Genomic DNA, 27755 nt, shown 5'->3' on the forward strand with positions numbered 1-27755 from the left:
AGATTTCCTGTGATCCTTCAGGGAAATGAATATGTGAGAGCCCTGGGGACATAGGATTTCAATGAGTATTTGTGAAGAAGAGAAGACACTTTGGGAGTGAGACAGGGATCGGTAGATTTTTAAATACTTCTTGTACATATTGACAGATATTTTTTTCCACCTTTGGCGGATTGCCCGGCTGCGACCTTACCTAGACACGGGGGCGCTCACTACCTTAGTACATGCACTCGTAATTTCTAGATTAGACTACTGTAACGCGCTCTACGTGGGGCTCCCTTTGAAGCTGATGCGGAAACTTCAAGTGGTGCAGAATGCGGCGGCCATACTCCTTACTGGAGTGAGGAAATACCAACATATCTCTCCTACTCTGGCCATGCTGCACTGGCTGCCCATCCATTTCCGCATTGACTTCAAAGTGTTAATGCTTACATATAAAGCCCTAAACGGTTTAGGACCTCGATACTTGGCGGAACGCTTACTCCCAACTAGTTCTACCCATGTCACCCGCGCGAGCCAGGAGGTGAGACTGAGGAGCCTGACGCCGAGGGAGGCCCGGAAAGAAAGAACTAGAAACCGGGCCTTCTCGGCGGTGGCTCCTCGGCTCTGGAATAACCTACCTCCGGAGATTCGTGCTGCACCCTCGCTGGGTACTTTTAAGAACAAACTAAAGACGTGGATGTATAGGCAGGCCTTCCCTTCCAGTTAATTCCTGTCCTCTTTCCTTTTTTATTCTTTTTCTCTTTATTTGATTTATTTTGTATTTTTCCCATCACAGAATCATTTAATTAATTAATTGTTATAAATTTTTCTTGAACTTGTTATCCTTTATGTTGCAAGCCGCCTAGAGTGGTCGAAATGACTAGATAGGCGGGGTATAAATACAATAAATAAATAATATTTACACAAGGTTTCATAGAATGGCCTCAGGCTGATACTTCAGGAGTGCCACATCCTATGGTGGCAGCTACAAGTTAATTTTCATTGATAGTTCTAAGCATGTGGACATGCAGTTACTTAATATGTGTTATAATGTATCTTGTCACCATATGTGTTATAAATATTTTCAGTTTGTATCTGGAATAATACTTTGATTCAGCAAGGAAGAAAGCGTTATTAATTATTAGGTACTAGATTTTATGTTACATGCAGAACTCCATTAGACACTTCCTCACAAATATGAATTTCCATAGTACCATGAAAATCCTGAAAGTAAGTACTACGTATATGGGAGCACCTTAAATATACATGCTGTTTGGATAGCTCAGTGGTTTTGATATCTGGATGGAAGTTTGATTCCCCACTGTGCCTCCTGTGAGTAGAGTCAGCCAGTGTGGCCTTGGGCAAGGTGCATAGTCCCAGGGCAAGTAAGGAATGGTAAGCAACTTCTGACTATTGTCTACCTGGAAAACCCTGAAAAGAGTTGACATAAGTTAGAATTGACTCGACAGTACATTATTTTGTTATTATTAAATATACATACCTTTTGGTACAAGTACACAAAGATATTTTCTATCTTTTCATGAGTCATTCACATGTAAATAGATACCTGTTATATTGCAGTAATAAACATGTAAGATCTAGCATATGTTTCGCCCGCCATTGCTTTCAACAAAGCATCATATTTTACCACTAAAAGTATATTGGATGGAATCCTATTGGGGTTTTATGCCTGTGTTAGTTACACTGCAATAACTAACTGTGAGTTGCCACTAACTGATGATCCACTCGCACAACCAATTGCACAACAAACACATACCTGGTGATGTAAGCAAAGCGTCACTAGTTGGCAACAACTCAGCATTGTGATTTACACAATTTAACTTTATAAATCACCAACAGGATTCTGGCCATTACAGTATCAGGCAAAATCATAATTTCGAAAATAGTAGGTGCATCGATTTTTTTAGTGTCCCAAATTAAAGAATGGACAGCAGACATAGCAAAGCTGGAACCAGCTAAGAAAAGTTTGGGTAACCAGTTGGAAAACCTCTTTTTGGAGCACCAGATTTCCTGGAAGTTCCCCATCTGTAGGAAAGATGTTTGTTTCTCCCTCACAGAACAAGGATCTTGGAAGGTCCACAGGATTACCAGGACACTGTTATCAGCTCTTGAACAATTTGCAACATTTAGCTACAACTGATACAGGTTAAAGGAAAGTTATCCCACTTTTAGAGGTACCTTGCCTCTTTCTGTTGATTCTACAGTGATGGCTTTTCTTACGGAAATTCTTAATGATTTCTCTTAATTTCTCTAATACATTTATACACAGTAGATTATTATATGCATTTATTTGCAATACAAAAGACAACAGATAGAAAATCAGGCCATTGTCCCTAGTGGTGGAATTGCCAGTCTGAGATTTCCATTTGGCTATAGTCACAAGTTGCCACTTCTTGTGTATGTTCTCCTCTTGATAAACAAGTTGTAATGAGAATCAGAAACTCCAGTAAACAAACGATGGCAGAGATGAATTTTTATCATCTGCCATTTTTATTGTCTGTTCTCAGAGTTCTGTGTTGTCATAATTATGTTTTCAACTCTCCCCATTCACTGTTTTCTTGGTTTTAGATAAAATGTTTGACATAGCAGAAATCCGTTGTGCATCCTTAATCTGATACATCTGAAACTGGGGGGAAAAATAAAACATATTTAGTGCATGCAGACATATGCTTGCGTTCACAAATCCCTAAATATTCTGAACACAATTATAGGCACTTTAAGGATAATATACATGTACCCTAGAAAGGCTACTTGTTTTTGATTTAATAATGGTAAACATGATAAACCATTGTGGATAATGCAAAAAACATGTGTGCTGTTTTATGCCCTTGAATGTTGCCTTCATATGAATATTGAAATTTTTGTTACGGCTGACATAACTTCTTTTTTCTCTTCTTCTTCTCCTACCAGATGTTGGATGCCATTCTGGATGCTCTGTTTTTTGATACAGCAGCTCTAGTATTATATGACATCCAAAACAGTCTCCAAGGTATTCCAGCCAATATATTTTTCTCCTTCCTGCATTTCATTTCACAGCTATTGCATCTAGAATGATGATTAGTTGTAACAATCAGTACAATTTTTGTTCCTCACTACATGAACAAGCCGTTCTAGCTTTCTGCATTTTATGTGTTTTATGATTTCTTGGTCCTTCTTCATTTGCTTTGGTACCTCTTGCACATTACATTCTTCACCTTAAGAAGCTCCCTGGCCACCTGTACTCCAACCTCTTGCACAAGACTGTGATCCCTTTGTTCATTCAACCAGATTTAAAGGCACTTAATTCCAAGGCATGTCAACATACTCCACCTTTCATAATGAGTCATTAATTGCATTTCTTGGGCTGTTTGCTTTTCTCAGTATTTAGACTGTTCATTATTGCCTTCATTGCTTTCGTGGAGTAACATTTGCAGGTCATTTAAATTATAATTTATTTAATTTATTTATTTATTTGATTTGATTTGATTTATTTGATTTATACCTCGCCCATCTGGCCTAAAAGGCCACTCTAGGCGGCTATAAGTTGATGATATTGTATCATCTGCATGTCAGGCATAGCAACATTTACTTTTTATATTTTTTTATATTCTGCTTCTTGAAACCTGAGGGGAAAACAGTCAGAGTATTTCCCTACAATATTATGAGAAGTCTACAAGCTGAGGCATGAAAGGGCTGTTAAAATCTGACTTTTAATAGTTATGTTTTCCCTTTACTCCCACATATCTTTTAGAGACACAGTTCTTAAGTGCGTAGTAGAATGAAACTAAGCCCAAATTCCTTATCTCTGCTAGAAAACCATAGATGAGGATCTCTGTGATTTGTAGTAGATCTCCACGGTGTTTCCAATTCCTTGTACTTTAACAATAGCAAGTGAAATTGTAGGCTTAAAAAAAAACATTACATGGCTTGAGGTTATCCCTTGGCAGAAACAACAGCAATGATCTTATTAACAGCCGTTTATGCCTCAGTAGATTAACACTGCTATCTCTCTAGAAATTCTCTCTTAGTCTCCATCTTTGTCACTTCTGTTCAACCCTGCTTCTGTTATCATCCCATTCCTGCATTAATTCCAATATAGATTTATATGGGGGTACACTGTAAAATACTTATATTGCTTGTGGGGTACAGTAGAAGACTCGGCTGCATCTCTCTCTTTTCAGTAATTTTCACTTGCCTCTGGCTGACAAACCTCAGGATTATAGTGAAAAATAAAGGAGAGCCCACAAGCCAAAAGTCTGCCCATCCTGTATAAAGCCAAGAGTATTTCTTTTTCATGGAACCATAGTGCTTTAACAATGAGTTGTGCAAGTTCCAAGCTTGGCTTGTCCCCATTTAAAAAAATAATATCTTACATTCCTATAACATTTTAAATAATGGTGGTTGTAGGTTTTTTGGGCTGTTTGGCCATGTTCTGGAGGTTTTTCTCCCTGACGTTTTGCCAGTCTCTGCAGCCGACGTCTTCAGAGGACAGGAGCTAGAACTCAGAGCACAGACAGAGTTCTAACTATTGTCCTCTGAAGATGCTGGCCACAGAGAGTGGCAAAATGTTAGGAAGAAAAACCTCCAGAACATGGCCAAACAGCCCAAAAAACCTACAACCACCATCGGATCCCACCTGTGGAAGCCTTCGAGAATACATTTTAAATAATATTTAAACATATTTTAAAATGCTTTATGCAAATATATTTTTGTCCCCAATCTTGTGAAATATAGGTTGGGAAAATAAATGAACAGCTATTGATTCAAAGCTCAGACATTATCAGCTTATTTACTTTCATTTTAGGAGCTAACAGAGCCAAAATGAAACAAACAAAAAAGCATTCTGGCACATTTAAGACTAAACAGATTTATTTCAGGGTGAGCTTTTGTGGATTAACACCCACTTCTTCAGATGTATATAGCACAATATATAGGGCAGGGAAAGAAAGACAGGCATAGTATACACAGAGGCATGGGGACCAAGTAAAACAGGATGTGGAAGATAACAATTGCATTAATGTTGTTAATGAACTTTTGAAGTGACAATGGCTTTATTAACAGATTACATAAACATTGTGGCAATAGGTAGACTAATTAACTTGTCTGGATAGTCTGGAAAGTACTTATCCAAATGGCTTTTGTTTCAGAAGGTAATACAGAAGGTTGTACTGAGGCCAGAGAAAACAACGTTTGGATTGTACACTAGACTGTACAGAAAGCCAGAAAATAATGTGTGAGAGTGGTGCCACTGAGTCAGAAGCAGATTTTGTAGGTAGCTCATCATTAGAAAAGGAAAGTCCCTCAGGGCTGACTGTGTGTATGTATGTGTGTGGCATAAATTAGTATTTTGCAAATTAGCTTGTTTTGTGATTGGTCTTCAGGACTTAAGCATAAAATTGCTTTGGTCTCAAACACAAAAGCCTGTCATCTACACTAAGGTACTTTCACTCCAGTGATGGACTATTTATAACATTAGGTTCTACTCTCAAATATTTATCCTATTAATGTGTGGATTTAACTATGTCATTGTTTACCATGTTTGAGTAGGTTGTGCTGATGCTTTTTTGAAATGCATGCCTATGATTAATTTAAAATCCATCATTAGAACTAATTGACAATGGGTTGTCTCAGTTATAATGCCTGTTTTGTGGAATTCGTCTCTCAGAGACATTCACCTGGAGTCAACATAGTTTTTTTAGTGCCAAAGACAGTTTTAAATTTTCCAAGGCTTTTTAATGTATTGTTATCATAACATGTAGTAACTTAATTTTCATTTAATTTTTTTTTATTTTAACGTATTTGTGTAGAGTACTCATGGAGCAATACTGAAGAATGGTGTAAAAGTATTTTCAATAAAATATATCTTCAAATCTGAACCAACTACATTTGAAGACAACATGTGACTGTCTGGTTGCAAGTTGCAAATGTTGGCTTTATAGATTACCTTATTAAGCAGCACATCAAAGAAAGCAGTGTCCCAGTAGGCTTTGTCCTCAGCTAGAAGGTGAAATAAGTCTTTGAGACCATTGTCCCTCTGGTGGTATGGTTTGCCAGCTGTTGTGATAAAATGGAACTTCAAAAACTGTCCAGGACTACAAGCAAAGGTCTCCACTTTGGCATACAAATTGCTCAGCTCCAGACCATCTCCCTGAAATAGATTCTGCTCCGGATACAGGAAATGGGGAAGAGTTTTGTTCGCCAAGCAGCAAAGCAGGATCACCAGCAGACGGTACACCGATCCTTCCAGATTCATCCAGTCTTCAGAAGAAGGAAAAAAATAAGTGGCCCAGAGCAACACCATCTAAGAGGTGAGGAAGGAGGAAGCATGAAAATTAGCTGAAGGCAGTGCTGAGAACAGAATATGTATTTCCTGGTATCACAATACTTTCCCACATAACACAAAAATCTTTCAAAGAACCATAAGTATACACTCCTTCAGATCATTGCTGCACCATACCTTCCCTGATAAAATTGAAAAATGCTTTTAGTAATTTCTTGTCAGTTATGGTCTTGTCCCCCCACACCCATTCTTGCTGTGAAAGCCTGGGGACAGCCTCCCTGGGAACCAGATGAAATTGTTCAAGCTGGTTTATTTCACCATGCTGATAAGCTGTTAAATGAATACAGTGCTATTTCACTTCAGAAAAAAGAGCGAACTGAAGACTGTTGAACTAATGCAGTGCCATCTACAGTATATAATATTTGCCAAGGCAAGGCTTCAAATTGTGCATCAGGACTTGCTGTGGCTGCTAAACGGAAGAGGAGGGAGTGGAGTGCAATGACAAAACTAAGAAACCTTTGCACCATCCCTCCTAATACAGCAGCAAGAGCTTCCCCTTCACCTCTTTGCTGCATGTGGGATGCGGAACGCCTGCTCCCAACTAGATCTACTCAGATCACCCGCACGAGCCAGGAGGTGAGGCTGAGGAGCCTAACGCCGAGGGAGGCCCGGAAGGAAAGGACACAAAACCGGGCCTTCTCGGCGGTGGCTCCTTGCCTCTAGAATAACCTTCCTCCAGTTATTCGTGCGGCTCCTACGCTGGGCACTTTTAAGAGTCAACTAAAAACATGGTTGTATGTTCAGGCCTTCCCTCCTGTCAATATTTAATTCTTTCTTTATTTTTTCTTTCATTTATTATTTGTTTTATTATGTGTTATGGACTGTTTGTAAAATTCTTATGTTTCATCGTATACACCTTATTGGAAGCCGCCCAGAGTGGTCGACCAGACCAGATGGGCGGGATATAAATAAATAAATAAATAAATAAATAAATAAATAAATAAATAAATAAATAAATAAATAAATAAATAAATAAACAAACAAACAAACAAACAAACAAACAAACAAACAATAAATAAATAAATAAATAAATAAATAAATAAATAAATAAATAAATAAATAAATAAATAAATAAATAAATAAATAAATCTCTGAGCCATGATATCCACAGCTTCAGTGTTAGGATAGCAATTACAATGGCTGTTTGTGCATGGGGAAAGTGATCTACAAAGATGAACAACAAGCACAAAGGCCCACAACCCAGTCCCCTGTCTCCCGGGACCAGCCTCTTCCTTTGCTGTTGACAGGCTGTGGATGGGAATGAGTGTGAGTGTGCCAGGAGCTGGTGTGCAGCTGCTCAGGGAGGTTGTTTGTTGGTGAAATGCATCCTAGAATAGCCCATATATGAAGTGCTGCAGGACTACTACAGGAATTTCAACAGTGGCGGGGGGGGACCCTGGCTGGTTTTAAAAACTGGCAGGTTAAAAAAAGCTTCTGATGCAGACTGTGTGGTGTTTCTGCAGTGAAGTGACAGCTTTAATTCCTGGATGACTGTGACTTTCCCCTCTTTCCTAGATGGCTGCTATGCCTCAGCAAGAGCATCATTTAGGAGGTAAAATGCACATTGTCCACAGACTTTGTAGAGAAATTGTTATGTGGAGACAACATCTTAGCACTTTCATTGTTGGTAAAAAAGGGATTAGACTCTTGGGACAGCATATTCCAAAAGGAAAGATCTCAATTTATGGAGCCCCAAACTACTCTCCAAATGAGTAGCCTAAGCTTAATGGAAGTAGAACTTGCCTCCTGCTTCATGAGAGATACCAGCCTTGTTGTTGCATCTGAAGTGTGTTTCTGTGTTCACGTTCCCTAGGCAATTCTTATGGCAATTAAGATAACAAGCACAAGATAATAACAAACATTGCAAGCAGCCAGCTTTTTATCAAACCAAAGCAACTCCTAAAATTAAGACAAATAAAGGAAGCTTGTGAAAGTGTAGACTATAAAAATAGAATTCACAAACAGCTGAACAAAAATCAAGGCATACATCTAAAATAGGTTTGTTGTTCTAAATCTGGCTTCCTTCCTAAAATGGTCTTACAGTTCTTATCAATTATTAGCAGGAGTTGAAAGGTGCAACAACTGAAGTAAATTGCCTGTAGGCTAAATGGCACAAACCCAAGTTTTTGTAAAACATGTTTTGCTGTTCTGTGTTCTCAACCCTGGAGTTAGGACAGATAGACCAGGTCCAAAAAGTGGGAAGCAAGCAATCTAAAAACATAGGATATCCCTGCCGTCAGTACAAATGAGCTGATGTGAAAAGATCAAGTCTGAAGTTATGACTGTACAACACAGTCCTAAGGAGGTATAAGAAGAAAGGGTACTATCGATGCCATTGTAGAAAGGTGAAAGAGTCTAACTCTGATTCTGAGACACAAATTCCAAACCTATCTAGTTGTTATTGACCAAAGAAGGAGAAAAGACACATGTTTCATGTCTGCATTCCTTCACCGTCATGGCTAATGGAAGTAGGAAGGTAGAGAATCTACTCTGAGGAAGCAGCACAGTGAAGTTTAAAACAACCGTTGGCGCACCACTGTCCTGATATACATCACACTTCTTCCAAAATGGCAAGAACACAAATCTGGAACTAGTAAAATTCTGCTTTCCCTTTTGCATTTAGCGGAATGAAGAGAAGGGACACCCTTAACTTACTAGGCGTATGTTTGAAAAATGCTGCCACTTATAATATCATAACATTTCCAATTTGCAACATATTTAACAATTTTTATCACTTTTCCTTGGGCATTATGCTTCAAGAATCAAATGAAGGGCATAGCCATGCTCCCTGACAGTGTCTCCACCACTATGTTTCCCATCAGTTTCCCTCCCACTGGCCACACATTACCTGGATGTGATTTAAACTAGGTGCAAAACTTGAAAGAGTTGCCTTTTTTTGTTATGACAACTCCCAGAATCCCCCAGCCAATGCCCACATTGGCTGTGAGATAATACGAGTTACAGTCCCAGTAAGAAACTTTCCCAGGCTCTGAGCCAGCATGAGTAGGACTGTAAACCATACAGAGAGCCAATGGACATAAACCAGGCTCCCCTTGGCAAATGTTCACACTCCCTATGCATGAACAGCAACGTTAGGGCCAAGAAGTGACTCAGGGATATGGCCAGCAAGTATGACTCACATCAAAGACAGCCTGATGGCCTAGAGCAGTGGTGTCGAACTGTGGCCCTCCAGATGTTCTTGGACTTCAACTCCCAGAAGCCTTCACCACCACCTCTGCTGGCCAGGATTTCTGGGAGTTGAAGGCCAAGAACATCTGGAGGGCCACAGTTCGACACCACTGGCCTAGAGGGAGCATCTGAACCAAAATTTGGAGGTGAAATTCTCCTCAGACCATCAGCAACCTGTGCTTCATACAGCTGAGATCATATGAGACATAACTCTTGAGCTGGCTGTGTGTTTGTTCTTTCATATTGGGCACAAATTCCCATTTTGTAAACATATTTTTGAGAGATAGTCATTTGTCCTGGGCCAAAATAGAAAAAACAACAACACAATTTCAGCACCTGTAATAAAGAAGATATTTCTCTGTTTCACTGCAGCTCATTGATTTGAACTACCAAGCAGAGAAAGCAACCAGTTGAATTGAATATAAAATTTATGCTGTTGATATGAGACTAGAAACCATCTCTCTCAAGTCTTCTCAGCAACCATACCTTCCTTGTCCCCATTTTATATGTGCTGTTCAGGAGGTATTTCTGATTTCCTGACGAAAAGATCAAAGGGGATAAGAATCTGGATTAGTCAAGGATAGAGATGGACAATCTTTGATCCTCTAGATGCTTTGAACCATGCTAGCTGGTTACCATGGCACAAACCCACTAGCTTCAGGGCAAATAAACCACTTCAAAAAGGTATTAATTAGCAATTCATAGGGAAGAAGAAAAAGAACAACCTTCAAGTGGTGAAATGTAAGCCCTGTTTCTTTGCCTTCCTCCCTCCAGTTCTCATGGTTGACTTGGTTTAGGATGCGGAGACTGTCCAGACGATATCCTTTTAGGGTGCTCACAATTTGGAGAAGTTTCAGGATGGCGTGACTGGTGGAGTACCTAAGAAAAGAAAGATGAAGCTAGAAGCTGAAATCGATTTCAGACTACACTGTGCTTCAGAGTAGTTACTACAGAGGCAAAGCTGTGGAATAGACAAAGGAATATTTGGCCTCCCAGATGTTCCCAGACAGGAATTGCCATTATTTCTCACCACTTAATAAACCACCCACCCCTGGAATAAAGTCCCAGTGTTCATACTAGCATTCATGATGTAGATTGCTAACATATTAGCACAGGGAGGTGCAAATGTAACCCTCAGGATGTTGCAAAACTGCAGCGCCCATTACCCCTAGGATAGCCAATAGTCAGAAACCTTGTGAGACCAACATTATCTGGAGCCCTATCATACTCCAGGCTAGTCATATTTTGGAAGCAAAGACTATACAGGGGATATAGGAACTGTGGAGAAGGAGATCAGTGCCACATTGTTTCCAAACTTCTAACAAAGCAAGTCACATAAAAGGTTGCAGTGTTCACCCTTATTATGTTAAGTAGTCATGCATATTCATGTTGCAGGCTAATGTTGCTAAGAGGTGGAGCTAAGAGATAGGTAATAAAGAGTTGGAGTCAGAGAGTGAAAGGGGTCGGTCAGTCAGTGAGAGTCAGAGGACAGATCAGAGTGAGATGGAGATAAAGTGTGGTATTTGGGAGATCTGAGGTGTGATTAGAGTGAAGAGTGAATAAGAACTGTTATAACAAATAGAAGGTTGAGATTGATGATCAATATACCTGTAGAAGTTACCTATAATTAATAATCAAACATCTGTAATCAATAAACAAGTTTTATTTAAAAGACAGTGAAGTTTGGACCTTCATCATCCTTCCATAAGTAACGTTGATTTAGTGATCAACTGGTGGCAGCGGGTGAAAAGGAGTAGTAGTTTGCCTTCATGTGCTCTGTGTTTGGGGAGTCAGGCAGGGCACAATGGATGAACACCACAAAGGTATGCTAGCAGAAATAATCTCAGGTGCAGAGAAACAAATATTCTCCAAAATCCCCATATTCAAAGATATGTCTAGATTAGCAGCAACCCCACATGCCCTCAGGCATGGGGAGTGCAGGTTCTACAGGCAAAGTTAACAAATGAGTGCACTCTTTTGTTGTTGTTATTTTTTTGCAAAATAAATGGAGTTAATACATGACAAAGCTATCAAGCATTTGTCTGTGCATCTCTGTGGCACACAGATACAGTATTTGGATTCCTATATATTTACATTCATTAATGCATTAACATTACTTGCTGAATTTTGCATGGTGAAAGCTGGCTTGGATCAAAGTGCATTACTGGATGAATATAAATAAGATAGCATGCATTAATATGATATATATAGATATAAAGGCATGCCAATCAAGGGTGGAGAAGCCACATACAATAACAGCCCCATCAATGTTGACTTTACTCAATATTATCACTTAGTATATTTCTGTTAATGATATGCAGATATTCAAGTCACTTGTTGCTCTGCAAATACTTTTAAATATGTATGTACATGCAGTGATCAAACCTCTTCCCTCCCCGATAATGCAATTATGCATGTGCTTGACATGCATAGGCAAGGCTGCCCCTCCCATTATCTTTCATGACCGCTCAGGCAAAATCTACTGACTCTCCTGCTTTCCCTCTAAAATCTCTCTGGGAGATGTGTCGTGTGTAATAAGGAAAGTTGCTGGTTGGCGACTTTTTAAAAAAAAAAACCCTGGAAGCCCCTGCAGTTGGTTTATATTGAAATTCAACTGTAACAAAGGCTTTAGAACTTGCTCCTCCAAAGTTGCATCCCCAAAGGGGTGAAAATCACTTTTCACTCATACATGTCAATGTAACAAGTCCATGCATATTAAATTGGGGTTTTTCTTATCACCACAGCAGGTCAAACCAGTGTACTAAAAAGTGGTCAAATTGCAACCTCATCATAGGGTTTAACCTTCCTGTGGTACAACCTGTTGCTAAACCTTTATGGTTAATTGTGTTATGCTCGTGCCCTGAACCAATTGTTGGCCCTAAAAATATGTCTTCCAACTCCTCTCTCTATTCACTCTTTTCCAGGATGATGTATTAATTCATTAGAGAAGTATATTCTTAAAAATTAGGTGTTTGGGTATTCTGAAAAGTCTCTGTGTGTGTGTGTGTGTGTGTGTGTGTGTGTGTGTGTGCGCGCGCGCGTGTGTGCGTGTGCGTGTGCGTGCGCGTGCGCGTGCGCGTGTGCGTGCGCGTGTGCGCGTGCGCGTGCGCGTGTGCGTGTGTGCGTGCGTGCCTGCACGTGTGTGTGTGTGTGAGAGAGAGAGAGAGGAGAGAGGGAGAGGGAGAGAGAGAGAGAGAGAATGATCCTGACAAAGAGAGATTGCCTTGTGCTGAAACAACTTCAAGTGTATTCACAGGCCAAATTAGGATGCAGGCCATCCTAGTTTGGTGGAACTCACCGCCTTTTCAGCATCCATGTGTGCACACAGATACACTCAGATCAGCAATAATTTCTCCTATACAGTATTTGCAAAGGAATGGAGAACCTTTCCCTTATCCTGCAATCCTGAAACATACTGCCATTTCTGGCTGCTAAGATTCAATCAAAGCAACCATAGTGACCCTATTTAAAGTATCTAAGAACACACCAAACCAAGGTTCTGCATCCTTCTAGTGTGAAAACAGCTGGTTGCTGTGTTCATGCTTAGTAAAGCTATGGCATGTAAGACAAATTAGTAACTGTATGGTGACCACTACACTAAAAATCTAGAGCAATTGCTGATTACCCTCTGTACCCTGTAGGTCCTGCAGAAGTAGTGATGATATTCAGATTACCCTTACAATTAGGATCAGCTGTGCATCCATCAAACTAACTAGCTCATTTTATTACATTTATGCTACTTGGAAACAATGATTAATTTTTGCTACACAGGCGCACCCAAATAACTTTTTTTTCTTAAAATCTCTATCACTAGAGAAGTTAGCTATATTTCGCCACAAAAGAATCTAATTATATATAAGTACACAATTCTAGCCCATTTGACTGCTGAAACTGTATATGTGAAAGTCTGCAGCGTTTTGCAGGCTGCAGTAAATTACTCCTTCCCACCCCCAAACTAAAAAATGCTAAAAATCCAGTTCTTCATTCTAGGTCTTTAGTAAGTGAACAGATTTTTTTTTCTGGTCCTTCCTACATCTGCAGAGACTCTGTAAAAACCTAACTTTGCCCTCTGAGAATGAAGGTTTTGCTTCAAATAATAGAAGGAGATCATATATAGCTCTCTGTTTCCACCAGAACCTGGTGTGGAATTCTGTCCTTTTCCACTCAGAAATGGTTGCATCTCCTGCGCTGCTGAATTAAAAACACAATGGTTAAAAATGTTAAATAGTACTTTTTGACTTTTTTTTTTAATGAGCATAATCTGGTCCAGCAGGCCTCCCCCACAATTCCCACCCTTCAGATATTTTTATGAGAAGATAATGCCAGCACATCTCATGCCTCAACAAGTTGCCTTGGAAAGCTGCAGATCTGTAATTTCTGCAATGCTGAAGTTGAGGCTATGAAGCCTCAACTTTTAGAGCCTTGTAGTACTTTTATGATATTGTATGGTACATAATTCCATGAATTCTTATAGAACAGCCTGTGTTCATAGCATTGTGGATATGATAGCTTATTTATGTAGCCGAAATTGTGTTTTAAAATGGACAATCTGCTCCTAATAGGTGCCTGGTCTTTGTTATATCTCATAAGGAATGCAGGGCATTGTTTAAAGGTGATTGTAATGAGGATCCTGAAGAGATGTGCTTATATGTTCTGCTATAGAAATCTCACAAGCAGACTTTGTGTATTTTATAAGCACCATGGGCACAATTCATAGAAAGATGAGATATAACTATTTCAAACACGTAACCCCCCCCCCCAAAAAAAAAAGCTGTTCACAATACAAAATCCATATTATGGCACTTTATGTAATTTTGACATTAATCTAGCCTAAACTGAACTAGAAGCGGTTTTCACTCTCGAAATCATCAAGATGATAAAGAAAACACTGCAAAATAAGAAGCTTCAACCATAACCTTTTTGTTTTTGCAGTCTTTTGTTTCCGTTGCTCTGTAGATATATTTATCTAATAATTCCTCAGATGTGCTGCAAGAAAGCTATTAACAATCCACTGAATGTCTGCTTTTATTTAAGAAGAAATATGAAAGTGTGCCCAGTTATTGTCACTGCAAACATCCATCAGTTTGTTATAAAGTCAGGTTAGATACGGCATACAGTAGCCAGCAGTATTTTTGGAAATCTGTCCTATGCCTTTAGAAAACTCAATCTTTTTGCACCACAAGTATAGTAAAGAAATGGTGGATGTTTTCCTCTTAAACAGCATCCATCATTGGGAACAACACAGCATGACATTTTACCTCCAATGATAGTAACTGGTAGGGATGAAATCAGTTGCTTGAGTGACTTTGCTCATGCTGCCTTGTGGGAAACCTCTTTCTTGCCAATTGTTGTTGTGTTCCGGAGCTCCCTGCTTTCTTCTCACTACAGGGACAACGTTGAAGCAGATCATTTTCCAACCACTAGATACCATCAATGGCAGCTGCATGTTATCCTCCTTTAGCCTCTCAGCACTGATTTCACCTGGAGAGGGTCAAGAGAACAATTACAATGAGAATAAGAAAGCTGTGCCATCTTTGTATACCATCTTTCTTCTTTCCATACTATCCTCCTTCTCCAGTCTTTGGCTGCAGTTGCTGCTCTTTGGATTTCTCTGTCTTGGAAAGAACTCTCCTGGCAGACATCTCCAGTAGGAGTCAATGCAAAAACCACATAGAAAATTACAGGACTTACAACATGCATCTGAAATGTTAAGTATGACTTCTTTGATCCACAAATAAAAGCACAATATGCCTTGCATGCAGTCCAGCAAAAGGAAGTTTCATTTGGATCCCATTGAAATCAACACTATTAGCTATCAATGAGGTTCAACCATTTTTACTAATACCAAATTATCCCTTATAGAACTTAAGTAATCAAACAGGGACTCATCTATACAACTTCTGGATTGGTGGCCACAAAGGTACTTCCCTCTCCTATTTCCCCCTGCAACCAATGTCAGCATTCCCACTGATTAGTATGAGTCAGGTCCAAGCCCCATCCTGGAAATATAGAATGCTATGCCATGAGCTTGGTGCCAAGTCACCAAATACTTTCCCCCACAAATACTGATGGCCCAAGTTCTCTTCGTATGCTCTTTATCTTGCCAGCTATTTGCTACTCAAAGTGCAACTTGCCTCTCGGTAGTTTTTTGAAGAAGCCACTTATATTCTACCCCTATGTTTCAGCCACTCTGCCATCTCCAATAGAGTCATCCTCTCTGTTTTTATCTATGCAGTATTCCTTTGTGTTGCATATGTTTTGAAACCTGTAGGCCAGTCTTTGTGAACAAAGAGAATAGAAATAATAGAAATATATTTGTAATGGTGTATGATAAAAGTTCAGCGCGGGATTTTTTTTTTCTTTTTTGGGTCACTTGAATCTCAGTGGTGCTCAATGTTACTTGCCCTTCCTACAAAACTTTATTGACCTCACTGAATTAAATTTTACTGCCAGAGATCAGAAGAGGTACTTAAATTTTGTCTCATATGCCAGGATAACTTGATTAGATTGGGTACTGTGCATATTGGCTTGAGTGAACGAGGTGCCATTTACTGCCTGACTCTGACAAGAAAATGTCTTGTGCTGGATCTGATCATACCCCTAAGTTTCCTTTGCATATAGAGAAGGCTTATGCTATAGTGATGAGAAGAATGAACAAAATAGCCTTAGAGTGTACACATTTATATATACAAAAATAAGAAGGAAATGCACCATTTTAAAAAATCTGATCAAAAGAATAAAACAGTCCATGAAAACACTTTGAGCTTGATCTGTAACAAGTAATACAAGATGTTCTATATTTTGAACAAAACAGGATTTCCTAGGAATTCCTCCAGCCAAAAGGCTGATTGCAATAGCATCAGGAGAAGGAAATGGGTAGCCAGTGAAATATGCCTTTATCAAATTAAATAATTAATTTATATTTTATATAGGGGAAATGATACCCTAAAAGAAACTGTATATTGGTTTGAACCATGTTATCAAATTGCATTAGGAAAAGTCAAAGAGTTTGATTAAAGTTAAAGCAGCAGATGTGCTTTCAAATTTAGCTGGTAGTGGAGGTTGTTGCAGAATGCACAGGAAACCCAGTGTTGGTCCATTGGTTGTCTGGCAACCCTCATGTGGGTGTAGAAGTGTCTTTTTCAAAAGACAGCTCTGCTAGTGGCAGCAGCAACAAGCAAGCGTGGCTTTGAACTTGTTCAGATTCTGATCTGGTTTGTGCATATTCACATCAGCTTGCTTGCTTGCTAGTTACTCTCCTGCATCAACCATTTCTTAGTGTTTTTTAAATTTCCATTCTTCCTCCATGAGCACCATACCATGAAGAAGGCAAGTCTGAGAATAAATTGTATACAGTTCTAGAATATCCTTTCATCAATCTTTTTAATCTTTTAGCCCACAGCTATATCTCACCTTTCCTGCAAAACCATCAGAAGCATTAAGTGCTGAGACATTTTCTCCCCTCCTTCCACACATCATCAAAGGGAAGGGATTATGAAACCAGAGGTGGGACGTAAAACCTTGAGAACTGGAGCCAGGCCCTGAAATCTGTCAGCCTTGTAAAACCTGGCTCATTTTTTGGAATGACTTCCGAGTTTGAAATAGACACCTGGATTTATGCAATGAGATAATATGGCCATAGGGTGTAATGGCAACATAGAACAGGTTGAGAAAGAAAGAAAGAAAGATACAGACTAGGACTAAAATGAGCTGAGCTACAAACAAGGAGAAACCAACTGCAGTCCTTCCTTCAGCAGAAAAAGACCAAGGTGAGCATAATAATAAGTGTCCACTACGTGTTTCAAACAGAAAAGATAGAGTGAACACCACTGACTGGAGGATTAACCCTAATGATCCTCTTTATAATATGTGGCATTTTTACCTCATGACTTGAAAACCACCCTTTGGAGATAAAGAAAACAGGAGAAAACCTGTTGGGATCCATTTTGTAATCTGATTTGGGGAAAGACAAAGATACGGTATGTTCTCCCCATCAGGATGACCAAATCAGACAGTTTTATTTGCATTGCTTTTACTCAAGGAAATATAAGTCTTGCATGTGCTCTAGCCCACAGTAATTGAAAGCCTACTGCACAGTCCTTAGATGTCAGACTAGTCATAAAAGTGAGAAATGCATACCCATGTTGTCAGCTTTATTTGGGCTGATTGTGGGTCTGCTTTACAGAGGACAAGCTATAAGGTCTGCCCACTCCAAGACCAGCTGAAAGGTAAAGAACACTGAGAAGGCAGACCAAAGGCCTTCAAGTTGCCCATCAACGGTCAGTACCTGTATGGCCAACGGGCAGAAACACAAGACAATGGCCTGCAGTCTCCTCCACTGTGGTGAACTGTATTCCTGTGTTACCTATACTAATTGTATTAAACATTCATCAGTTGGCACATGCAAATTTCATGCAAACCATTTCTTCTCCTTTTATTGCTGACAAATTTCCTACATTTTAGTGATGTCTGGCTAGTCAACCTGCTTTCAACTATCATGAGGTCTAGGTGTTTAAACTGAGAAGAGTTTGAAATTTAGTTTTTAAAGATAACTCATTATCTTTCCAACCACAAAGTCACTAGGGTTGTTAAACAAATGGCAACTCATTGATAGGTTAGTAGTAGTGTGATGCCCTTAAGTTAATTATTATTTTCTAAAACTACGTATACTTAAACATTCAAAAATGACTCATAGTAACTCCCCCAAATCAACATTTATGATGAAGCAAGTACATATTTCTTGTTGCAATAAAATGAAACAATGTTGATAGTTGCTAATGTTGCTTTTAAAAATGAGCTATCTTGGTAACATTACCCAAATAGTAATGTGTTATAGGTAATGTTGTTCCTTGTAACATATTACACTTGTACTTTGGAAAACAGCTGATTGACTGTGCTAGAAACAGACCTTTAAACATTTTGGGAGATGGGGTAGGATCTTGTCACAAGCATAGCTCCCTCTTTATTTTCAAAAAAAGGGATTGCCTCCTCCCTCAATTTTTGTACGATGTTTACATTTTTTAAAGAACACCATTTGTTGATGTGCTGCCAAGACCAACTAGTGCCTCTTCAGGCCTCCACTCCTACCAGGTTCAGCACGTATCACACACTTTGAGATAAACCTGTTGCACGAGTTCCAGATATTCCCTTTATGATGATGTATTAAGAGAAGTTGTTACTTCTTCATTTTGTATGACAACTAAGTCAACAAAGAATCACATCAAAGGAAGATGGCTTACATGTAATCTAAACTAGTGGTTCTTAACCTTTGTTACTTGGATGTTTTTGAACTGCAACTCCCAGAAACCCCAGCCAGCACAGTTGGTGGTGAAGGCTTCTGGAAGTTGCAGTCCAAAACTCCTGAGTAACCCAAGGTTAAGAACCAGTGATCTAAACTACTCAGTGCATCATAGCCATAATGTCTGCAACTAAAGAGAGGCCTCAGGTATGGAGAATCCACACCTTTCCTTGGAGTAGGAAGAAAGAAGAATCCCCAAAGGTAACATTAAAGGAATAGCAGAAAACTGTAAGAGCTATAACAGAAAAGTAATTGTATCTCCAACAAGAGTTTTAACTTCCAAACTCAAAATGCCATGGTTTATGGAAAATAGAGAAATTAGAGGTTCTGCTCTTTTCGGCTTAATTATGTGTGACCTCGTCTAAGATCGCTGGCAAACCACGTCTGGAAAGGTCATGTTGATCCTGATTCAGTAGCCAGAAAACAATTAGATCATCTTGCCTTTATCTGGAGCCAAGGCCTTGCATGAAGACAAAACATTGATAACGCACCTGCTCGTTAGCATTGCTTACTAGCTGTAGTATTGTTTACTTTGTACTATAAAATAAACCTCTCACTGGGGTGAGAAGAGCTTTTGGTTCATGACATTTGTCTCCGTGTCTTGATTGCTGGATCCTGGGCTAGGATCCCTCATCAGTTGGTGACCCCGACGTGATACGCCAGCTCCCATCAGCCGAGCCGACAGTCTTCTGATGTAGGTTCAGCTCCCATCACCCTGCTTCCCTCGACTGGAATAGTCTTCGTGCACCCAGCCCACGGGCTCCCCGGGTAAGTATGGGTTGCTTATCTACTAAAGAGCAGCATCAGAATGCTGAAGAGTTAATTGTGAGGCAAAATGACGGATGGCAAGTATCAGGCAAAGAATTAATGGAACAGGAGCAACACGCTCGAGAGCTAAGTAGGCTCGTTCAGCAGAATTGCAAGAGACAAGTGTCAGATAAAGAAATATTGGAATTGTTAAGTGAGATAGATCAGAGTTGTGCTTGGTATCCTTTGCATGGAAGTTTGAAGTTAGAAGTTTGGCAAAAGATAGGGAAAGAATTGCAGTCAGAGCCAAGAGCAAGTATTACATGTTTGTTAACTTGGAAAGTTATTTCTGAGGCACTCTCTGTATTTCATGGAAACTACAATTTGGTTTTAAAAGGAGCAGAGGAAAAACTTTCATCTCCGCAGTTTGTGTTAGCCCCCCCCGCTGCTTCTACAGCGCTGCCTCCACCGGCCCCCCTTGCTGCTGCTTCTTCAGCATTGCCTCCACCAAATTTAGATCCTTTACCGTCTGCTCCTGTAGAGGAACAAACTGAAGCTTTAAGTGAGAGTTCTCGAGAAGGTTGTGTAGTATCTGGCATACGAGAGACCCCAGTGAGTCAACGTAACATTCTTTTTGCTCCAGAAGGTGAAAGGTTTAAACAACTCCCTCAAATTCTTCTTCCCCTCCCTTCGGCCTCCCTGCTAATTGTGGAACCGCCTGGGATGCCTTGCAGTCCTCCTGTGTTGGACCCTGCCTGTGTGATTTTAGCTCAGAGAGATGAGGCAGCTGTTTCTGTTTGCTGTGACTTACTCCCATCTCAAGGGGTCTGTGAACTGCAACTCAGTCTTACAGACAAAGGGACAGAGACTCTCCCCAAAGGCTCATCTGTCCAACAGCCAGTCCCTAGTGACTGGAGCAGGGGTCTCCTGCCACAAGAGGAAGGACTCATTTGCCCTAAGCAAATGAAAATTGATCTTGCATCAGCCACTGATGGTCTTCAAAGACCAGAGATAGCCAAAACAGGGGAAAAAGCTGACTGCTTGCCTCCTTTCTGGGCAGGTCGGGACGCATCAGCCACATTGCTGATGAGGTCACATTACAGCGCAGAGAAATGGGATTCAGGGCAGCCCCCAGGGCAGCCCCCAGGGGATTTGCGAGAGTTATTTCAGGTCATGTTTGCAAGGGAAGCTTGCTGTGTGTCTTCTGTGCAGGTAGTTTGCTCCAACCCCGAGTAAATGATTGCTTGTGTCAGGAACTGTTTATGTTCTTTTCTGTGGAATGCTGTTGTTAAGGAGCGCTTTCTTCTGTCTTATCAGCTGGCCAGATATTTAAGGGTAATAGGTTTAAAGGGTAGTAAGTATTGAATTTCAGAGAAACAATTCTTAGTTTAAAGCTCAGAAAATCCGAAAGCTTTGTCCCTATTTCTTACAGTAATAAGAGGCAAAATAAATTCAACAGATGTAAAAGTTTTCTTGAGATTACTATCAAAGAGCCATTATTGCATAGGGTTAAAAATTTGCTCTGAGTCTATGGCTGTTCAAGTCTGTATAGGACAGCTCCATGATGCCACCTAAGCATTTTTACAGGTAATTTTTTGTTATGAGGCCAGTCATTCATCAACAGGTAATTTAATTAGTGACCCAGCAGTAAAATACTGGGACATGTATGGAAGCTAGTATTCACTTCATATTTATTATAACATGAAAGCATTGTTCCTCTATCATACCTTGCATTGCTTAGTAGTTTCCTAAATATCTCAGCGTGATGGGTCTAATCTCATCCACGGATACAGTGCAGCCTGCTAGGACATAAAGTCTGTATTGTTTTCCCTGCTCTGTGAAGTAGAAAACTCTAGGTCATAGCCTGGCGGAAAGCCCAGACTTCTTATCAGCGATTCTGGGCGTTTTGCAAGAGAATGCTATTCATCTCGGACAGTCTAAGGGAGCATCATTTGTTAACGCTTACCAACTCCTGCACAATGCTTGACTTAACTCCTGTAAATATGCTTGTGTAACCTCAGAGGGAAATAAATAGAGCATAAAAATTTTGCATCTTTAACACATCTATTGCATGTCAGTTTTAGCATTGTATACACATGATCTCTCAACAGCTTCATCTGTGGATGGTCTGCCAATTTTAGCTATACCACGGCTGTCAATTACAGTTCTCTTCTTCATCCCTAACTAGAAGGATAGGATTACAATTAGTGAAAGATGCACTTATCAGACACTCCTTTGAACTTGTACTCCCGCGTTAAAGCAGTTACAGATTTGTGTTGCCAAAGCTTGTTCCAGATAGTGCCGTAATCAACTTTTGCTAATTTTTTTGTTGTCTGCAGGTAATGTTGAATTCTCCAAAGGACAAGCGCCTGCTTCTCTGTGTTTTCTGTCAATTAACCATTTGTTTTCTTCCCAGCATCTTGTATTCTCTTCACAGACAGTTCATCTTCTCGAGGTTTTGTTACGTGACAGCTTTTGAATTTTTTTTCTATGACTTTAATTGTTACTTGCTTTAAGACATGTGATCCAACACTGTATTTGAATATCTTGTGTGCTCAATAAGGAATCACCCTGAAGCATAGGATTTCTTTTTAAGTCTACAGGGCAAGAAATTGTGGAAAGCGCACATTTAACATTTAGTTCTCCAGATATTTCTATGCAACAGTTCTGTATAACTTAACATTTTCTGCCTTTTTCCTTGTAGCAGTCTGCTGTGTTCATGCACTCCTAGCAATGGAAACAAGGTGATGCTTATGACTCACTGATTGCGCAGAGATGGATTTTGCAATGGTTCTGCTGATGGTAAAACATAGAGCTTATTAACTAATTCTGGTTATGTATCTTTCCATATTTAGGTCCTATAGGGGTATATAAGCTAAGCCCAGTAGATAGGTTGAAGAAATGCTGTAGTGTTTATACATAGCTGTTCACACACCACACTCACGTTTTTGTGTTTAAAGCTTTAAGGAGTTATACTATATGTGACAATGTTTGAATACCTCCCTAATTAGAACATTCCACATTGGGAGAGATCTATCTAAATTTTCTTTTCATGCCAGCTAACTGTACAATTACAAGATCAGGTTTTATCTGTGTTCACATGTTTCTGAAAGATCCAAGTTTACAGGACCACAAACAACAACTCAAAGAGCAAAGTTGGCTGCTGCTATCTTAGTTTTTCTTAATTCACTAGACAAGAATTCAATCTCATTGTAAATAGTCTTTAATATTGCTAATCAAGTTGAACTTACGTATCTATCCCAATCCACATGGTTTAGAGCCAACTCACTTATGGCCCATGGATACTTTTGGTATTAAGTCAGCCTTAGCACAATTAAAAGAAAAGGGGGAATTATCCCTGGACTATCCCTGGGCCTGGGTCTCAAGGATGGGTCTCATGAATAAAGAATCCATGGTCTCATGTATAAAGAATACACTCTTGCATCAATTCTCTTCACTTCCTTCTAAGAATCATTTCAATAGTTACTGCATTAATAATTGTTCATACTCAAAGTTTTAAAGGTCTCCTTATCTATATATCATCATTCTTTATTACAGTCACAGACCTACAAAGTCCAATAAAGACCTACAAAGTCCATTAAAGGCTTCCACGTTCGTTTAACGTTCATCAATGCTTTGTCCTTTATCTTTTTATTAAATCCTTTGTTTCTTTTCCTTCCAAACTAACCACTTGTGTTCATAGACACTCTAGGTGTCCAACCCTTAGTTCGCTATCGGAAGCCTCCAGGTCCAGGTTGGCTGATTACATGGCGGTTAACACTCCAGACGGTCCTTTGAGGGTGCCAGCTCGGTGCAACCACATCATGTTGTGGCCTTGACATCTGACCACTCCAATCTCAGACTTCAGCTCACGCCAGAACAGTCCCAGGATGACACCAAGGGAACAGAGATGGCAACAGCAGGAGCCTCAGCTGCCACCTGTGACATGGGGTGCTCTTAAGAACTTATTGGCACAGGCCGCAGGACTTTTAGAATCCATTCAGGCAGAACCATCACCTGAGAATTACATGGCGGCCGTTGTCACTGCATTTAATTTTAATTCCTATGTAACTGAATTTTAATTACTATGTAACCATTTTTAATATGTATTATTTGTATCTTTCTACTTACACTGTATACACTGCTTTTGTACAATCGCTTGTCTTGTTCCAGTCTGTAAAGCCCCTGGCAATATTGGTACTGACTCAGGATTAAGTAAATTCATGAATGAGTCACAGATACAATATTCCTCTCTACCGAATTGGGGACCTATTCAACAACAGCTGCCTGCAGAAGCATTTCAGGTACTTACACCTCATGTTGCTAATGCTATTAATAACACATGTGCCCGCATAATAAACTGTACCCAAGCAAAGGTTCCTGGGGGGGTTCTGAACCCTGGCAATCCCCAATGGAATTGTACCAGAAACATCACTCATATTACAATGTAATCTTATATTCTGCTCTTATTTTAAGTTTTGTAGGCTTACCAGCTATGGTAAAAGTAAATGCTCGCAACACTGCACGACTTGCCTGCTTATTAGCAAAAACCATTAACACTACTTCCACTGCTATCAGTTTATTGGCAACTGAACAGCAAGAACTGCAACAAGCCATTTTGGACAATCGGGCTGCTATTGATTATCTATTATTACAACAGCATCTGGGCTGTGAAGCCATAAAGGAAATGTGTTGCTTTAATCTAACAGACAACAGCAATAGAATTCAACAACAGATCAACACTTTAAAAAGTTATGCAGCCTCTATCAAACAACAAATTGGTCCAGCATGGTGGGATGCTCTCTGGAGCTGGTTACCTGTGGGCTGGATTCGAAAGGTAGTGCAATGGCTAATCATGTCTGGGTTCATTTTAATTGCCTTTTGCTGCTTCTTGCAATGCCTGCCAAATTTACTAAATCTTTTCATGTCTTCATGCTCCAAAACAAAACCATTATCACCTCGACAGGTTTATTATCAACGGCTAAAGAAAAGGGGGAGATGTGACCTCGTCTAAGATCGCTGGCAAACCACGTCTGGAAAGGTCATGTTGATCCTGATTCAGTAGCCAGAAAACAATTAGATCATCTTGCCTTTATCTGGAGCCAAGGCCTTGCATGAAGACAAAACATTGATAACGCACCTGCTCGTTAGCATTGCTTACTAGCTGTAGTATTGTTTACTTTGTACTATAAAATAAACCTCTCACTGGGGTGAGAAGAGCTTTTGGTTCATGACATTTGTCTCCGTGTCTTGATTGCTGGATCCTGGGCTAGGATCCCTCATCAATTATGATGTGGGTAGTGAACACTCTCCCTTTATTGATATAATCTGCCACAACAATTTGGCATTGGCACAGTCAATAGCCTTTGATTTCTCAAACTCAGTGGAACACCTAATCATTTACATGTGCATTGACTGAAGCCAAGCAGAGAGAGATCTTAGGTTCAAAACTGCATTGATTGAGGATACAGTTCATCAGTCCCTTTGCTGGTTAACTTCCCTCTGATTGGATGGCTAGCACACATCTTTCACATTGTTCCCAGCATTAGATGAGCCTACTTACTTATCTGGCAACCTGTCTAGGATGAGTCTTTGCATGCAGTCAGCTTATTATGAAAAAAAAATCAGAATGTGTTCTTCATTAGTGGCTCATAATTCTGTTTTCCCTGCAAAGTTATATTTCTTTTATTGCCAAGCACTTGAACTACAGTAATTAGCAAATACAATACTCCATCTTGAATTGATTAACTTGCTGATAGTATATCATGGGCAATAAATGACAACAGACACAGCTCTTTCAGCTGATGCTAGCACCACTTGGTGGACTTAAAAAACCAACAAAACAGGACTTTGAGCTTTCCAGTATGCACTGGGAGCACTTCCCATTTTCAAAAAAACATTCAGTGCCAGCCAGTCTACTTGCTTCCATCATTTTCTCACAAAAAAATTAAAAGATCCAACACATTTCTTGAAGTTTCCATTTAATACTACAATGCTATCTGGACATTGTATTTGTACCCGCCGCAATGCTAAAGTTACATATCTAGACTAAGTTTTAACATTATGTTATTATTAGCATTTAGTATTTTAGCAGCAGGAATAGCATAGCTCTTCCTCTCACTTCACTGTTGTGGTAGTATTGAACAAATGCTAAAATATCATTAAGGGATCTTTTTTTACAGAAAGGTTTCCTCACCTTGACTTAAAACTTTCTTCCCTTTCCAGTACCACCTCTGTGTATGTATGAGAGAATGAGATTGTGTTTATCTGTGTGAGGCATGGCTGACATTTAAAATTGTGTTCACCCCTTTGACATACACAAAATTATTCAAGAAAGTACTGTATGTGAAAACACAGAAACACAAACTGGAACCAAAACACATTAGAGACACATACCCAGCTCCATAACACAATCGTCTCAGTGACCACTTGTATACAGCTCTGTTCTGTGTTTCTCTGTTCTTCCCTCCCACTCACTTTCCTCAAATCAAGTCCCATACACATTTGCTCACAAACTCCACTAAGTGCAGTGGCTTAGGATGGGATCACATGGGCACTTAGCTTGTATTTCGGACCACTTATGGCATGCTCCAGTGCAAGTTATTTCCCAGCAATCACATGGCATATTGCAAATAGCACTCCACCCCAACACCAATCTGTGCCCAAGCTGGACCTTTTTGGTGCAGCAGTAGGGTTCCTTCTTTTTAGGGCCAGGCTGGAGTGGTTCCCTGATGGATGGATGGATCACTTTCAAAGGAATTCTTTCTTTCAAGAAAGGTGCAATCAGATATGCACCTTTATTGAAGTCTGATTGCACCCCTAGTCTTAGTTAGATCTACCTAAAATTGCAGCTCCTTTTTCTCTTTCTTATACACACATACATATATACACTTCCTCTATTCTTTTCCCAGACAGTACCTGGCCTGATGAGGGACTGGCACTTGCAGTGAACAATGGCTGCAACAATCAGTTCTTTCAGAAGACAAAGGACCTTCCCAGGCACAATTTGACCACTTGATTGGGTATTGTCCATCACACAGAATACATCTTCTTTGGTCCAGTTTTCAAGATGAGTTGCTTCCTTAGGTACACCTAAATAGCAAGAGCCTGGCATCTGGTAGTTCACATGAGTAACCTTCTCAGAGTCACTCTGTTCACCTGAACATTTTTGAATCAGGAGAGCATCAGCATCAATACACAAGGGAACATGCATGTCTACTTCATCCTCTGCAGCAGAAAGGGCAAATTCCAAAGCTTCCAGATTTCTTGAATAATCCACTGTAAACCTAGGGTCCATTTCATGGACTTTCTCCAGGACAATCAGCAAAATGTTTTCTGCCTTCTGAAAATGTGCCACTCTCTGACTTTCACGGGACTGAATCACCTGAAGGTAGCTATGCCAATGAGGGACCTTTGCTGCCATGGCTGATGGGCATCAAAGAAGAAACCCCTCTTGATTGTTCCCTCGCTGTGCTCCTGTAGGCTATTGCTGAAAAACAAAGCAATGCTGCAGCTGTGTATAGACAGAAATATGCATGCAGATGGGAGGGGCACGGCACCTAGGGTTGGAGTAGGGAGGAGCAGCATGTAGAGTGAAATTCCATTGAAGCATGAATAAACTTCGTGTTTTCCTGTTACATAGTTGATAGACTGCCAAGCTATTTTAAAACAGTCATTGTTAAACTGGTAAGTTCAGGTGAAACAACTGAGACATTACCTGGCTATGTATAGTAGCCCAGCAGATCCATTGTACCTGGCAAACCTGAAAAACTGGGGAAACTGGGGATTTTCATTATTAAAATGGGTCTAACCAACTCTAACTAGGAAGACTGCTGTGTAGGCTCATGTGATTTAAGAGGCTTTATGCTAAAATTTGTGGCTTGCCACTTCGATGAAAGCTTAGTCTACATTTCAAAAAAGAATGCAATGCAATGCAATGAAATATCACTACTGCTACTCGGCTCTTAGGAGGAACTGTGACTTATAATCAAATTACTGCTCTTATTACTGTGTGAAAGCCAGAGGAGTGCACTGGAGAGAGTGTCAGGCTAGGATGCAGGAGACCTGCTTTCAAATACCTCTTGGCTAAGGAAACTTAAGGGTGGGATGAACATCTCATTGAACATCTCCCAAATCTTGAATGTTAGAGTTGACATAAGTTGGAAATAAATTGACAGCAGAGAAAATACATAGAGTATTATC

The 27755-nt window shown here is 39.9% G+C and overlaps 1 protein-coding gene across 1 annotated transcript; it reads right to left on the reverse strand.

Annotated features, from left to right (window-relative positions):
• Nucleotides 1–1447: 1447 nt before the first annotated feature.
• MAB21L4 (mab-21 like 4) lies at nucleotides 1448–27549 on the reverse strand. Its single transcript, XM_020786407.3, has 5 exons — nucleotides 26472–27549; nucleotides 14767–14989; nucleotides 10234–10387; nucleotides 5924–6280; nucleotides 1448–2626 (listed from the first exon to the last, which is right to left on the reverse strand). Exons 1-5 carry the CDS (start codon nucleotides 26974–26976, stop codon nucleotides 2534–2536), a joined length of 1332 nt encoding a protein of 443 aa, XP_020642066.3. The 5' UTR covers nucleotides 26977–27549; the 3' UTR covers nucleotides 1448–2533.
• Between the last annotated feature and the right edge of the window lie 206 nt (nucleotides 27550–27755).

The sequence above is a fragment of the Pogona vitticeps genome, chromosome 3 (genome assembly GCF_051106095.1).
Source record: "Pogona vitticeps strain Pit_001003342236 chromosome 3, PviZW2.1, whole genome shotgun sequence".
NCBI lineage: Eukaryota > Metazoa > Chordata > Lepidosauria > Squamata > Agamidae > Pogona > Pogona vitticeps.